The following is a 17,458-nucleotide window of genomic DNA, read 5'->3' on the forward strand; positions in this document are numbered from 1 at the left end:
GACCCGAGCCGGGAATCGAACCCGGGACCCTGGAGCTGTGAAGCAGCAGTGCTAACCACTGTGCTACCGTGCCGCCCGTTACCTATGAGTATTGTAGCAGCTTTCTTACTATCTAGATATACTATCTATTTCTTCCTGTATACTATCTTCGAGAGTGTAGCTACACTTATGAGGCCTGTAAACTACATCCACAACTGACTTTTTACTTTTGCTATTTCTTGTCTCTATCCAAACTGATTCCACATCTCAATCTTTAGAACTAAGCTCATGTTTCACTACTGTACTAATGTTGTTATTAATTAACAGAGCCATCCCACTACTTTGCCCTAGTTTCCTTGTCCTTGAATATTTCTTGATCATCTTGCAAACATGTCTCTGAAACATTCGGAACAAAGTTAATGAGTTGATGGTGCAAATCAACACAAATGGGTATGATCTAGTGGCCATTACAGAAACGTGGCTGCAGGGAGACCAGGACTGGGAGATGAGTATCCAGGGGTATCAGGCATTTAGGAAGAATAGACAGGAAGGAAAAGGTGGTGGGGTAGCTCTGTTAATAAAAGATAATGTAACAAGTTTAACAACACCAGGTTAAAGTCCAACAGGTTTATTTGGTAGCAAAAGCCACACAAGCTTTCGGAGCTCTAAGAAATATTCAAGGACAAGGAAACTAGGGCAAAGTAGTGGGATGGCTCTGTTAATTAATAACAACATTAGTACAGTCGTGAAACATGAGCTTAGTTCTAAAGATTGAGATGTGGAATCAGTTTGGATAGAGACAAGAAATAGCAAAAGTAAGAAGTCAGTTGTGGATGTAGTTTACAGGCCTCATAAGTGTAGCTACACTCTCGAAGATAGTATACAGGAAGAAATAGGTAGTATATCTAGATAGTAAGAAAGCTGCTACAATACTCATAGGTAACTTTAATCTTCACATAGATTGGCAAAGGTAACCTGGGAGATTAGCTCATAGCATGAATTTAGGACAATTTCCTAAAACAGTACATCCTAGTGTCTGATGCGCGATATAACACACGAGAGGCGTGATATACTCGGGAAATAAAGGCTTTTATTGCCAACAATAACAGAGCTACCATATACAGTACACGATCCCAGACTAAAGGGTCACCAGGCAGAGCAGTGACCTTTATACCTCTCCCAGGAGGCGGAGCCGACTGGAGTGTACCATAACAACTATATTAACAGGTAGAACAGCCCAACCCTAACCCCAACAGTAACATATATACAGACTCATAGTACTGGCCAGACCATGGCTCAGCACTACCTAGTGGGAACCAACAATGGTTCACCACATTCACCCCTCCTTTGAAAACAAAGGCCGGCGAGGTACAAAACACAGAACAATTGTTCATTTGTCTATAAGTTCAAGCGGTCTGGGGGACCGCACCGTCGTTGTGACCTCCTCAACACTGGCTTAGAGCTCCGAAAGCTTGTGTGGCTTTTGCTACCAAATAAACCTGTTGGACTTTAACCTGGTGTTGTTAAACTTCTTACTGTGTTTACCCCAGTCCAACGCCAGCATCTCCACATCATGACTACCCTCGACACCGCAAACTGCCGGCTCCAAGTGGAAAGGATCTCCAAGAAGATCGCGCATATCGACACAGACATCAAGTTTCTACAGGCTTAGAGCTCCGAAAGCTTGTGTGGCTTTTGCTACCAAATAAACCTGTTGGACTTTAACCTGGTGTTGTTAAACTTCTTACTGTGTTTACCCCAGCCCAACGCCGGCATCTCCACATCAATAAAAGATAATATCAGGGTAGTAGTGAGGGATGACATAGGCTCTAAGGAACAAAACGTGGAATCGTTGTGGGTGGAGATAAGGAATAGTAGGGGGAGAAAGACACTAGTAGGCGTGGTCTATAGGCCCCCAAATAATAATGTTGATGTGGGGAGGGCTATAAACAAGCAAATAAATGGATGCGTGCAAAAACGGAATGGCAATAATCATGGGGGTCTTCAACCTGCATATTGATTGGCTGACTCAAGTTGGAAGGAGTGGGAGGGAGGAAGAGTTCTTAGAATGGTGTCGGGATAGTTACCTTGAACAGTATGTTACAGAACCGACGAGGGAACGAGTTATCTTAGATCTGGTAATGTGTAACGAGGTAGGTAGAATTAAGGATGTTCTTGTGAAGGACCCTCTTGGGTCAAGTGATCACAATATGGTCGAATTTCTGATACAAATGGAAGAGGAGAAAGTAGCGTCCCATACCACTGTCCTCTGTTTGAACAGAGGGAAGTACGATAGGATGAGGGCTGAATTGGCTAAGGTGGACTGGGAGAGCAGACTGGTAGGTAGGACAGCTGAGGAACAGTGGAAGATTTTTAAGGAGATCCTTTTCAGTACTCAGCAACAATATATTCCCGTGATAAAGAAGGACTGTAAGAAAAGGGATAACCAGCCGTGGATAACGAAGGAAATTAAGGAGAGTATTAAATTAAAGACCGATGCATACAGAGTGGCCAAAAATAGTGGAGAATTGGAAGATTGGGAAAATGTTAAGAAACAACAAAGAACGACTAAGAAAGCGATAAAGAAAGGAAAGATAGGTTATGAAGCTAGGCTAGCTCTAAATATAAAAAATGACAGTAAAAGCTTTTACAAATATATAAAAAGGAATAGAATGGCAAGAGTGAATGTTGGACCCTTGGAGGACGAGAGGGGGGATTTAATAGTGGGAAATGAGGAAATGGCTGAAACTTTAAATAAGTTTTTTGTGTTGGTCTTCACGGTGGAAGACCCAAATAGTTTACCGAATATTAACGATAGAGGGTTGGTAGGAGGAGAGGTACTCAATACAATTAATGTTACCAGGGAGGCAGTGCTTGGTAGACTAACGGGACTGAAGGTGGACAAGTCCCCGGGCCCGGATGGAATGCATCCCAGGGTACTGAAAGAAATGTCAGAGGTAATAGCGGATGCGTTAGTGGTTATTTATCAAAATTCGTTGGATTCTGGGGTAGTGCCGGCGGATTGGAAAATGGCTAATGTTACGCTGCTGTTTAAAAAAGGAAATAGACAAAAGGCGGGTAACTACAGGCCGGTTAGCTTAACATCTGTAGTTGGGAAAATGCTGGAATCCATCATTAAAGAAGAAATAGCAGGCCATCTGGATAAGAATGGTTCGATTAAGCAGACGCAGCATGGATTCATGAGGGGAAAGTCGTGCTTGACAAACTTGTTGGATTTTTATGAAGATGTGACTAGTGCGGTTGACGGAGGGGAACTGGTGGATGCAGTGTTTTTGGATTTCCAAAAGGCGTTTGATAAGGTGCCCCACAAAAGGTTGCTGAAGAAGATTGGGTCACACGGAGTTGGGGGTAGCGTGTTAGCGTGGATTGGGGATTGGCTATCCGACAGGAAGCAGAGAGTCAGAATAAATGGGTGCTTTTCTGGTTGGCAGATGGTAACTAGTGGCGTGCCGCAGGGATTGGTACTGGGGCCCCAACTATTTACCATTTATATAGACGATCTGGAGGAGGGGACTGAGTGTAGGGTAACAAAGTTTGCAGACGACACAAAGATAAGTGGAAAAGTGAATCGTGTGGAGGGCGTAGAAGGTCTGCAGAGAGATTTGGACAGGCTGAGTGAGTGGGCGAGGATCTGGCAGATGGAGTATAACGTTAACAAATGCGAGGTTATTCACTTTGGAAGAAATAATAGCAAATTGGATTATTATCTAAATGGAAAGAAATTACAACATGCTGCTGTGCAGAGGGACCTGGGGGTCCTTGTGCATGAGACGCAAATACCCAGTCTGCAGGTGCAACAGGTGATCAAGAAGGCAAATGGGATGTTGGCCTATATCGCAAGGGGGATAGAATATAAAAGCAGAGATGTCTTGCTGCATCTGTACAGGGCATTGGTGAGGCTGCAGCTGGAATACTGTGTGCAGTATTGGTCCCCTTATTTGCGGAAGGATATATTGGCCTTGGAGGGAGTGCAGAGAAGGTTCACCAGGTTGATACCAGAGATGAGGGGTGTTGATTATGAGGAGAGACTGAGCAGATTGGGTTTGTACTCGTTGGAATTTAGAAGGCTGAGGGGGGATCTTATCGAGACCTATAAGATAATGAAGGGGCTGGATAGGGTAGAGGTGGAGAGATTCTTTCCACTTAGAAAGGAACTAAGAACTAGAGGCCACAGCCTCAAAATAAAGGGGTGTCGGTTTAGGACAGAGTTGAGGAGGAACTTCTTCTGTCAGAGGGTGGTGAATCTCTGGAATTCTCTGCCCACTGAGGCTACCTCGTTGAATATGTTTAAATCACGGATAGATGGATTCCTGATCAGTAAGGGAATTAGGGGTTATAGGGATCAGGCGGGTAAGTGGAACTGATCCACTTCAGATCAGCCATGATCTTATTGAATGGCGGGGCAGGCTCGAGGGGCTAGATGGCCTACTCCTGCTCCTATTTCTTATGTTCTTATGAAGTGGTAATACATATTTATCTCTGTCTGGCGGCACGGTAGCACAGTGGTTAGCACTGCTGCTTCACAGCTCCAGGGTTCCGGGTTCGATTCCCGGCTCGGGTCACTGTCTGTGTGGAGTTTGCACATTCTCCTCGTGTCTGCGTGGGTTTCCTCCGGGTGCTCCGGTTTCCTCCCACAGTCCAAAGATGTGCGGGTTATGTTGATTGGCCAGGTTAAAAAAATTGCCCCTTAGAGTCCTGGGATGCGTAGGTTAGAGGGATTAGTGGGTAAAATATGTGGGGGTAGGGCCTGCGTGGGATTGTGGTCGGTGCAGACTCGATGGGCCGAATGGCCTCCTTCTGCACTGTAGGGTTTCTATGATTTCTATGTACTGTCAATGTATCTGTTTTGTTATGAATACTGCATGGATTCAGGTACAGAGCCTTTAATTTTGACTTTTTACTATTCTTGCATATTTGGCTTTATCTTTCGGTGCACCCTTAAACTTCTTTACTCTTTCCCTTCCTGCCACACTCTGGTTATCATTACCCGTGTAGCTATCCTGCTCTATTGTCTTATCCTTCTCTTACTTGTACCACATCTCCTCTTGCATGATCACATGATCCCCCAGTTCCTCCCCCACCTGCACCCCACACACACACCCCCGCCACCACACTCTATTTAGTTTAAAGCCATCTCTAGCACCCGAGTTATACAATCACCAGCATACTGGTCCCAGCCACGTCAGGTGAAGACCATCTTCACGGTACAGCTCCCACTTTCCCCAGAACTGGTGTCAGTTCCCCGCGGATTGAAACCCATTTGTCCCACACCCATCTTTGAGGCACACTTTCAAGTTTCTCATCTTATTTACACGATGCCAATTCTATCGTGGCCCAGGTAGCAATTGGGGATGAATGGAATGCATAGAGAGGAATTTGAGGATGTTGGACAGTAACAATCCTGAAGGATCAATACCAGGACCACTGCTCTTCTGATAAATATAATAACTTGGATGCTGGTCCCTGGGCTGTTCCACCTTGAACTGACTTATTAACCTGCTAAGCAGAAGCGAAGCAATAGCCTAGTGGTATTATCGCTAGACTATTCATCCAGAAACTCAGCTAATGTTCTGGTGACCCGGGCTCGAATCCCGCCACGGCAGATGATGGAATTTGAATTCCATAAAAAATATCTGGAATTAAGAATCTACTGATGACCTGAAATCATTGTCGATTGTTGGAAAAACCCATCTGGTTCACTAATGTCCTTTAGGGAAGGAAATCTGCCGTCCTTACCCGGTCTGGCCTACATGTGACTCCAGAGCCACAGCAATATGGTTGACTCTCAGCTGCCCTCCAAGAGCAACTGGGGATGGGCAATAAATGCTGGGCCAGCCAGCGATGCCCATGTCCCACGAATGAATAAAAAAAACACCTCCATCCCAAAGTCTCAACAGAAACTGATTCTAGTTCTATTCTCAGGCCCAATTCCCTGAAAAGTCCTGGAATGTATCAACCTGACACAACACCTTCACCCGGGATGCAGATAGGATGTCCACACTTGGCCCTCCTGATTGGAATTCAAAGCTCCGGTCCAAATACTGACAGAACTGGAATTGAATCCAGAATCCTGACCCTCCTCCCCCGCCCCCCCCATTCCCACCGCCCCCCCCCCCCCCCCCCGCCGCCCCCACCCCAAGGATATAACCCGGTGCACCCACTCCGCCCCCCCCCCCCCGAAGATATAACCCGGTGCACCCACTCCCCCCCTTGAGGATATAACCCGGTGCACCCCCCCCCCCCCCCCCTGAGGATATAACCCGGTGCACCCACTCCCCCCCCCCCCCCGAGGATATAACCCGGTGCACCCCCCCCCCCGAGGATATAACCCGGTGCACCCACTCTCCCCCCCCCCCCCCGAGGATATAACCCGGTGCACCCACTCCCCCCCCCCCCCCGCCCCCCTGAGGATATAACCCGGTGCACCCCCCCCCCCGAGGATATAACCCGGTGCACCCACTCCCCCCCCCCCCCCCCCCCCGAGGATATAACCCGGTGCACCCCCCCCCCCGAGGATATAACCCGGTGCACCCACTCTCAGGCAGCACAGACACAATATTGAGATGACACATTAAATGTCATCACGCTTTTACCTGAATGATCTTTTCAATGAACCAGGGCGATGGCTGAAGATTAAATCCATGAATGATTTCTCGGATACAAATTTCCAGGTTACCATGGTGGCGAGTGGGCAAAACAACCCCGGGGAACAGATCGGAAATGATGCTGTCAAAAAGTGGGATATCGTGGGAGAGGAACTGAAATTGGAAATAAACACAAAGGAGAAATGAGCATGGTTTGGAAGCTGGAATGATGAACTTATCAACGGACCTTTATCAAACTCCTCGGAAATGAGAGTGTTAGGAGGTCCCGATGATAAGAGGACTTTTATAAGAAATCCGTGTAAGAGATTTCCATTAGCCGTAATCTCCTTGTCACGTGGAGTAACTCAGACATGTTGTGAGGAAGAGATCTCAGTGTTGTACTGAGGGAGTGCTGCATTGTCAGGGATGTCATTGTCTTTCAAATGTAACATTTATAGGAGGTCCCATGGTGCTATTAAAAGAACAGGGGAGTTCTTGGGCGGCAAGGTGGCACACTGGTTAGCACTGCTGCCTCACAGCACCAGGGACCCGGGGCGGAACAGTGGCACAATGGTTAGCAACTGCTGCCTCACTGCACCAGGAACCTGGGTTCAATTCCCGGCTTGAGTCACTGTCTGTGCAGAGTTTGCACATTCTCCCCATGTCTGAATGGGTTTCCTCCGGGTGCGCTGGTTTCCTCCCACAGTCCAAAGATGTGTGGGTTAGGTTAATTGGCCATGCTAAATTGTCCCTTAGAGTCAGAGGATTAGCAGGGTAAATATGTGGGGTTACGGGAATAGGGCCTGAGTGGGATTGTTGTCGGTGCAGACTCGATGGGCCAAATGGCCTCCTTCTGCACTGTAGGGATTCTATGAGTCTATGCCAATGTCTTGGCCAATATTTATCCCTCAACCAATATCACTAACATGGGTTATTTGGTCAGTGTCACATGACTGAGTCTGGGATCTTGCTGTTCCAAAATCACTGCTGTGTTTCCTATAACAGGGACGACAATTCAGAAAGACTTCATTGTCTGTAAAGCACTTTGGGATGTCCCAAAATCATGAAAGGTGCTGTATAAATACTAGTCATTTTTTCGGAAATGCAATTTGGTGCTAATCAATAGACAGAGTGAGGAACAAGTTCATATGATTCGAGATATTTGACAGACTCCACTTCAGATGCGGTAACATCAAGAGAAAGGACACAGTTACAGACAATTAAAACAGTGGGTGCTTCAACAAGAGGGAGCTCAGTATGTGTGAGATACTTGTTTCACACAATGATTTACCTCTCGGTACCCAGAGCGGGTTCTGAACACAATCAAACACAATGGGCAGACACGGTACCTTTGGCCGGTTAACATCAGTGATGGAGCGGAGGGTGAGAACTTCTTCCTTCTCCTCAGGGTATCTGACTTTCAGATTCCCAGCTGCCGTTAATACCGATTTAACAGCTCGCATTCCATAATCATAGTGATGCTGTGAGGAAAGCTGCAAGAGACAACACCCTGTTAGTAACTGCAGAGCAAATCTCCCACCAAAACTGTGCTGTTGGTGATTATATCTGCGTTGTTTCACTGAATGGCATCACAGGGAATGAATGGAATGATGAGCTCCAGTAATCCTGCTGCTTAAACAGGTCTGTTCAATGTCACCTGACAATAGGTTCTTTTAAAGAAAGTCAGTTTCTTACTGGCTTAAGATGTAAAATAAACAACACGCCCAGAATTTCACACTCACAGTACGCTATCTTTACCTTTCAACGTATTCCTGTAACCCAATCATCTGCTCTCTCCCCCCAGTCTCTATTCCTCTCTCTGCCTTTCTATCCCAGTCTCTGTATTTCTCCCTCACTCCTCTCTTTCTCTCACTGTAGGTGGAGTTTTCCCATCCCATGCGCCAGGGGAATTGTAGTGGGGGGGAGTGGGGGGGGGGGTGGGGGGCGGTGGGGGGGGAGCGCGGACCATATAATGGTCCATTGACCTCGGATAGGATTTTCCCGTCATGGGGCGAGTGTGACTGGAAAATCCCGCCCACTATCTCTGCCTCTGTCTCTCTATCTCTCTCCATCTCACCCTCTCAACAACATATATTTATAAATGAAATAACACGAACACTTCACAGGAGTATTAGAAACAAAATATGACACAGAGCCACGTAAGGAATCTAATGACCAAAGCTGGAATTACTGAGGGAGGTTTTAAGAAGGAGAGAAGTGTAGTATCAGGATGTTCAGCAGAGCAAGGGTTAATATAACAATCGGGAAACAGTATCACCCACATGGTGATGTAGAGTCACATGGTGGTAGACAATGTGTAGGAGATGCTAGAAGAAGTCAGCATTGAGTTAGTTCTCATGTAGGGTTGTACCTTGGAGCTGTACACAGTTATGAGTTGTTACTTATTGTTCAACCACACAGGCCTCCAAACCTCTCAGACACCAATCAAACCAAAAGCAAGGAAGAGGGAGAGACAGTAGGGGGCAATCTTGAGCCTGTGCTCACCATCCACGGGAATTGTCTACAAATACATAAAGGGCAAAAGAGTAACAAGGGAGAGAGTAGGGCCTCTTCAGGATCAACAAGGTCATCAGTGTGCGGATCCACAAGAGATGGGTGAGATCCTAAATTAATATTTCTCATCACTATTTACTGTTGAGAAAAGCATGGATGTTAGGGAACTTGGGGAAATAAATAGTGATGTCATGAGGAGTGTACATATTACAGAGAAGGTGCTGGAAGTCTTAAAGCGCATCAAGGTAGATAAATCCCCGGCACCTGATGAAGTGTATCCCAGAACGTTGTGGGAGGCTATGGAGGAAATTGCGGGTCCCCTAGCCGAGATATTTGAATCATCGATAGTCACATAGTTCAGGCCAAGGTCTGTCAAATATTTTAAATGGACAGTTGTTTAATTTTTTTAAAAGACTGCCTGCCTGTGTCTGAGAGAGTTAAAAATAAATCAGTTATAGAAGATTTTATAGATGTTTGTTGACATTAGCATAAGTCTATAGGCTGCATAAGCATATACATATACATGCCTGTATAAGTGTATGCATAAGATATAAGCATAAACCATTATAGCATTATTAATGCTGTGCTGCTTTCTACAACTATCATTATTGCAGTGAGGGTTGGAAGTTCACAATTTGATGGAATGATCAAAGGAGTTATTCAAGGAAAGCTGTCTTTGGTGTGGGCTTATGGACTCAAATCTTTATCTTGTAAGGGATGAAATACTTAGGCAGATTCATATGTATTGAATGGGCTTTCATGACTGGGAATGTTTTGTTATGTGGCGAAATCTATAATGGGTCTTGGAAACATTGAGTGGGGTTTTGTGTTCCTGTAGTAGGATGGGTGAGATTGGCTACAGGAGCAGAAAATCCCACAAGGGGTACAAAATGCGACTGACATAGAAACTAGGAGCAGGAGGAGGCCATTCGGCCCTTCAAGCCTGCTCCACCATTCATTTTGCTCATGGCTGATCATTGAATTCAATATCTTGATCCCCCCCTCCCCCCCATATCCCTCCCTTTAGCCCCAAGAGCTTTATCTAAGTTACACCGGCGGGGTTTTCCCTTGTGATTGTCCCTCACTGCTGATGACAATGGTGTGATGGGAATATCAACGTTCACCATTTTACATCTGACTATCAGGTCTCTAATCCTGTTATCTCCCCAGTTCCACCACCCCCCACACCCTCCGCCGCCAACCGCCCCATCACAGAATCTTTAATGTGAATTATGTCAGGTCTCCCACTGTGTGCACCCACCAGGTGAATACCCTGCTCAGGGAGGCTGTGTTCAGGAGTGGAAGGGTTCTATTTTTCACTTTTTCTATCGAAGGTGCCCAATCGTTTAAAACGCAGGTTGTTGGTGGGGCAGTGTCAATCAGAGCCTGTCCCGCCAGTGTTACGTGGTGGGACCTGCCACTCCCCTTTTTAATCAACTATCAGCTGAACGATACAGTGAGGAAACTGTGATTGGCACCAACCGTTTCCACGCCATTTTTCACACCATCTGCTTAAAACTGGCAAAATTCTGCCCATTAATGTATTTCATTTCATCATGGCTCCTGAAGTCTGCCTATGCTGGATACTGGGTGAGTTGGCAAGGATGGTATAAGGATGGAAAAGGATGGTGAACGGTGAGGGAGTATGGTTTGGTATTTGCTCGGAGTGCCGTAGGAGTAGGTGACAGGTCATGAGTTGGGATGGAGGGCATGCCTGAGATCCATGTCCCAGGTAAGGTAGCTTCAACAGAAATCATTCTAAAAGCAAAAGTAAAGATATTAATAAGTAATCGACGGCAATGATATCACACAGTAGTTCGTACCTGCTCGGAGCAGAGTCTGTACATTGCCACAATCTTTGCAGCAAGGATCCGAGCTCTGACAAACCCCATGGAGTAGAGAGAGATTTCAGCTATGAGAGCGTAATCTGGAACCATCATCGCCACGGGACGGAACAGAACCTGCCAGAGAACAGAGCAGCCAGGGATATCAAACCGCCATTCATATCAACTTACTGTACACACGGTTCACTGACATCACACTACTGTACACACTCTTCACTGATACCACACTATTGTACACACGGTTCACTGATATCACACTACTGTACACACTGTTCACTGATATCACACTATTGTACACACGGTTCACTGATATCACACTACTGTACACACTGTTCATTGATATCACACTATTGTACACACTCTTCACTGATATCACACTATTGTACACACTGTTCACTGATATCACACTATTGTACACACTGTTCACTGATAGCACACCATTGTACACACTGTTCACTGATATCACACTTGTACACACGGTTCACTGATATCACACTATTGTACACACTGTTCACTGATACCTCACCATTGTACACACTGTTCACTGATATCACTATTGTACACATTGTTCACTGATATCACACTATTGTACACACTGTTCACTGATAGCACACCATTGTACACACTGTTCACTGATATCACACTATTGTACACACGGTTCACTGATATCACACTATTGTACACACGGTTCACTGATATCACACCATTGTACACACTGTTCACTGATATCACACTATTGTACACACTGTTCACTGATATCACACCATTGTACACACTGTTCACTGATATCACACTATTGTACACACTGTTCACTGATATCACACCATTGTACACACTGTTCACTGATATCACACTATTGTACACACGGTTCACTGATATCACACTATTGTACACACTGTTCACTGATATCACACTATTGTACACACGGTTCACTGATATCACACTATTGTACACACGGTTCACTGATATCACACTGCTGTACACACGGTTCACTGATATCACACTATTGTACACACTGTTCACTGATATCACACTGCTGTACACACGGTTCACTGATATCACACTATTGTACACACGGTTCACTGATATCACACTATTGTACACACTGTTCACTGATATCACACTATTGTACACACTGTTCACTGATATCACTATTGTACACACTGTTCACTGATATCACACCATTGTACACACTCTTCACTGGTATCACACTACTGTAAGGGGGAGCTATACAATAAATGGCAGAACCATCAGGAGTATAGACACACAGAGGGACCTGGGTGTACAAGTCCACAGATCCTTAAAGTTGGCAGCACAGGTGGAGAGGGTGGTCAAGAAGCCATATGGCATGCTTGCCTTTATTGGACGGGGCATAGAACATAAAAGTTGGCATATGATGTTGCAGCTGTATAGAACGTTGGTTCGGCCGCATTTGGAATACTGCGTCCAGTTCTGGTCGCCACACTACCAGAAGGACGTGGAGACTTTGGAGAGAGTGCAGAGAAGGTTAACCAGCATGTTGCTTGGTATGGAGGGTCTTAGCTATGAGGAGAGATTGGGTAAACTGGGCTTGTTCTCCCTGGAAAGACGGAGAATGAAGGGCGACCTGATAGAGGTGTATAAAATTATGAAGGGCATAGATAGGGTGAACAGTGGGAAGCTTTTTCCCGGGTCGGAGGTGACGAACACAAGGGGTCACGGGTTCAAGGTGAGGGGGGCAAGGTTCAACACAGATGTCTGGGGGACGTATTTTACACAGAGGGTGGTGGGGGCCTGGAATGCGCTGCCAAGCAAGGTGGTTGAGGCAGACACGCTGGGATCGTTTAAGACTTATCTAGATAGCCACATAAACAGACGGGGAATAGAGGGATACAAAAGAATGGTCTAGTGGGCTCATGAGCGGTGCAGGCTTGGAGGGCCGAAGGGCCTGTTTCTGTGCTGTATTGTTCTTTGTACACATGGTTCACTGATATCACACTTGTACACACTCTTCACTGATATCACACTATTGTACACACTCTTCACTGATATCACACTATTGTACACACTCTTCACTGATATCACACCATTGTACACACTGTTCACTGATATCACACTATTGTACACACTCTTCACTGATATCACACTTGTACACACTCTTCACTGATATCACACTATTGTAGACACTCTTCACTGATATCACACCATTGTACACACTCTTCACTGATATCACACTTGTACACACTGTTCACTGATATCACACTATTGTACACACTCTTCACTGATATCACACCATTGTACACACTGTTCACTGATATCACACTATTGTACACACTCTTCTCTGATATCACACCATTGTACACACTCTTCACTGATATCACACTTGTACTCACTCTTCACTGATATCACACTGCTGTACACACTGTTCACTGATATCACACCATTGGACACACTCTTCACTGATATCACACTGCTGTACACACTCTTCACTGATATCACACTATTGTACACACTGTACACTGATATCACACTTGTACACACTCTTCACTGATATCACACTTGTACACACTGTTCACTGATATCACACCATTGTACACACTCTTCACTGATATCACACTGCTGTACACACTGTTCACTGATATCACACTTGTACACACTGTTCACTGATATCACACTACTGTACACACTCTTCACTGATATCACACCATTGTACACACTGTTCACTGATATCACACTTGTACACACTCTTCACTGATATCACACTATTGTACACACTCTTCACTGATATCACACTATTGTACACACTCTTCACTGATATCACACTTGTACACACTCTTCACTGATATCACACTTGTACACACTGTTCATTGATATCACACTATTGTACACACTTTTCAGTGATATCACACCATTGTACACACTCTTCACTGATATCACACTATTGTACACACTGTTCACTGATATCACACTTGTACACACTGTTCACTGATATCACACTACTGTACACACTCTTCACTGATATCACACCATTGTACACACTGTTCACTGATATCACACTTGTACACACTCTTCACTGATATCACACTATTGTACACACTCTTCACTGATATCACACTATTGTACACACTCTTCACTGATATCACACTTGTACACACTGTTCACTGATATCACACTTGTACACACTCTTCACTGATATCACACTTGTACACACTCTTCACTGATATCACACTTGTACACACTGTTCATTGATATCACACTATTGTACACACTTTTCAGTGATATCACACCATTGTACACACTCTTCACTGATATCACACTTGTACACACTCTTCACTGATATCACACTTGTACACACTCTTCACTGATATCACACTATTGTACACACTGTTCACTGATATCACACCATTGTACACACTGTTCACTGATATCACACTATTGTATACACTCTTCACTGATATCACACCATTGTACACACTCTTCACAGATATCACACTGCTGTACACACTCTTCACTGATATCACACTATTGTACACACTCTTCACTGATATCACACTATTGTACACACTCTTCACTGATATCACACTGCTGTACACACTCTTCACTGATATCGCACTATTGTACACACTCTTCACTGACATCACACTATTGTACACACTGTTCACTGATATCACACCATTGTACACACTCTTCACTGATATCACACTATTGTACACACTGTTCACTGATATCACACCATTGTACACACTGTTCACTGATATCACACCATTGTACACTCTGTTCACTGATATCACACCATTGTACACACTCTTCACTGACATCACACTATTGTACACACTGTTCACTGATATCACACCATTGTACACACTCTTCACAGATATCACACTATTGTACACACTCTTCACTGATATCACACGATTGTACACACTCTTCACTGATATCACACTGCTGTACACACTCTTCACTGATATCACACTATTGTACACACTGTTCACTGATATCACACCATTGTATATACTCTTCACTGACATCACACTATTGTACACACTGTTCACTGATATCACACTATTGTACACACTCTTCACTGATATCACACTATTGTACACACTCTTCACTGATATCACACTATTGTACACACTGTTCACTGACATCACACCATTGTATACACTCTTCACTGATATCACACTATTGTACACACTGTTCACTGATATCACACTATTGTACACACTGTTCACTGATATCACACTATTGTATACACTCTTCACTGACATCACACTATTGTACACACTGTTCACTGATATCACACTATTGTATACACTCTTCACTGACATCACACTATTGTACACACTGTTCACTGATATCACACTATTGTACACACTCTTCACTGATATCACACTATTGTACACACTGTTCACTGATATCACACTATTGTATACACTCTTCACTGACATCACACTATTGTACACACTGTTCACTGATATCACACTATTGTACACACTCTTCACTGATATCACACTATTGTACACACTCTTCACTGACATCACACTATTGTACACACTGTTCACTGATATCACACCATTGTATACACTCTTCACTGACATCACACTATTGTACACACTGTTCACTGATATCACACTATTGTACACACTCTTCACTGATATCACACTATTGTACACACTCTTCACTGATATCACACTATTGTATACACTCTTCACTGACATCACACTATTGTACACACTGTTCACTGATATCACACCATTGTACACACTCTTCACTGACATCACACTATTGTACACACTGTTCACTGATATCACACTATTGTACACACTCTTCACTGATATCACACTATTGTACACACTCTTCACTGATATCACACCATTGTACACACTCTTCACTGATATCACACTGCTGTACACACTCTTCACTGATATCACACTATTGTACACACTCTTCACTGATATCACACTATTGGACACACTCTTCACTGATATCACACTATTGTACACACTCTTCACTGATATCACACTATTGGACACACTCTTCACTGATATCACACTATTGGACACACTCTTCACTGATATCACACTATTGTACACACTGTTCACTGATATCACACTATTGTACACACTCTTCTCTGATATCACACTGCTGTACACACTCTTCACTGATATCACACTATTGTACACACTCTTCACTGATATCACACTATTGTACACACTCTTCACTGATATCACACCATTGTACACACTCTTCACTGATATCACACTATTGTACACACTCTTCACTGATATCACACTGCTGTACACACTCTTCACTGATATCACACTATTGTACACACTCTTCACTGATATCACACTATTGGACACACTCTTCACTGATATCACACTATTGTACACACTGTTCACTGATATCACACTATTGTACACACTCTTCACTGATATCACACTATTGTACACACTCTTCACTGATATCACACTATTGTACACACTGTTCACTGATATCACACTATTGTACACACTCTTCACTGATATCACACTATTGTACACACTCTTCACTGATATCACACTACAGATGAAGTGAGAGATCTTGGCGTTCAGGTAGACAGGTCCCTAAAGGCAGCAGTTCAGCTAGACAAGGTTGCAAAGAGGGCATATGAAATGCTCTCCTTCATTGGCAGAGGTATAAAATGTAAAAATAAGGAAATACTGTTAGAATTGTATAAAAACTGGTGAGGCCACAGCTGGAGCATTGTGTACAGCTCTGGTCACTATATTACAGGAAGGAGAGATTGAATAGGTTGGGGTTATTTTCCTTGGAACAAAGGAGGCTGAGAGGTGACTTGATAGAGGGGAAGAGATAGAGTGAACAGGATAAAATTGTTTCCCTTGGTGGAGAATTCTGGACAGTAAGAATTTTAACAACACCAGGTTAAAGTCCAACAGGTTTATTTGGTAGCAAATACCATTAGCTTTCGGAGCGCTGCTCCTTCGTCAGATGGAGTGGAAATCTCCTTCATTGACCTCTGCCAATGAAGGAGAATTCTGGAACCAGGGGACATAGATTCAAGATAAGTGGCAGTAGATGAAGAGTGGACATGAGAACAAAGAACAAAGAACAATACAGCACAGGAACAGGCCCTTCGGCCCTCCAAACCCGCGCCGCTCCCTGGTCCAAACTAGACCATTCTTTTGTATCCCTCCATTCCCACTCCGTTCATGTGGCTATCTAGATAAGTCTTAAATATTCCCAGTGGGTCCGCCTCCACCACCTTGCCCGGCAGCACATTCCAGGCCCCCATCACCCTCTGTGTAAAATACGTCCGTCTGATATCCGTGTTAAACCTCCCCCCCACCTCACCTTGAACCTATGACCCCTCGTGAACGTCACCACCGACCTGGGAAAAAGCTTCCCACCGTTCACCCTATCTATGCCTTTCATAATTTTATACACCTCTATTAGGTCACCCCTCATCCTCCGTCTTTCCAGTGAGAACAACCCCAGTTTACCCAATCTCTCCTCATAACTAAGCCCTTCCATACC

General features: G+C 44.4%; 1 protein-coding gene across 1 annotated transcript in view; it reads right to left on the minus strand.

Annotated features, from left to right (window-relative positions):
* The window catches only part of LOC144507660 (dynein axonemal heavy chain 3-like), a 459,789-nt gene that overhangs the window by 237,807 nt on the left and 204,524 nt on the right, over positions 1-17,458 (minus strand). Inside the window, exons 18-20 of the mRNA XM_078234817.1 lie at positions 10,922-11,059; positions 7,934-8,077; positions 6,594-6,758 (exon numbers count right to left, since the gene is read on the minus strand). Coding sequence (XP_078090943.1) covers positions 6,594-6,758; positions 7,934-8,077; positions 10,922-11,059 — 447 coding nt within the window. The remainder of the gene's footprint in view (positions 1-6,593; positions 6,759-7,933; positions 8,078-10,921; positions 11,060-17,458) is intronic.

This window comes from Mustelus asterias, chromosome 19 (genome assembly GCF_964213995.1).
Source record: "Mustelus asterias chromosome 19, sMusAst1.hap1.1, whole genome shotgun sequence".
Classification (NCBI taxonomy): domain Eukaryota; kingdom Metazoa; phylum Chordata; class Chondrichthyes; order Carcharhiniformes; family Triakidae; genus Mustelus; species Mustelus asterias.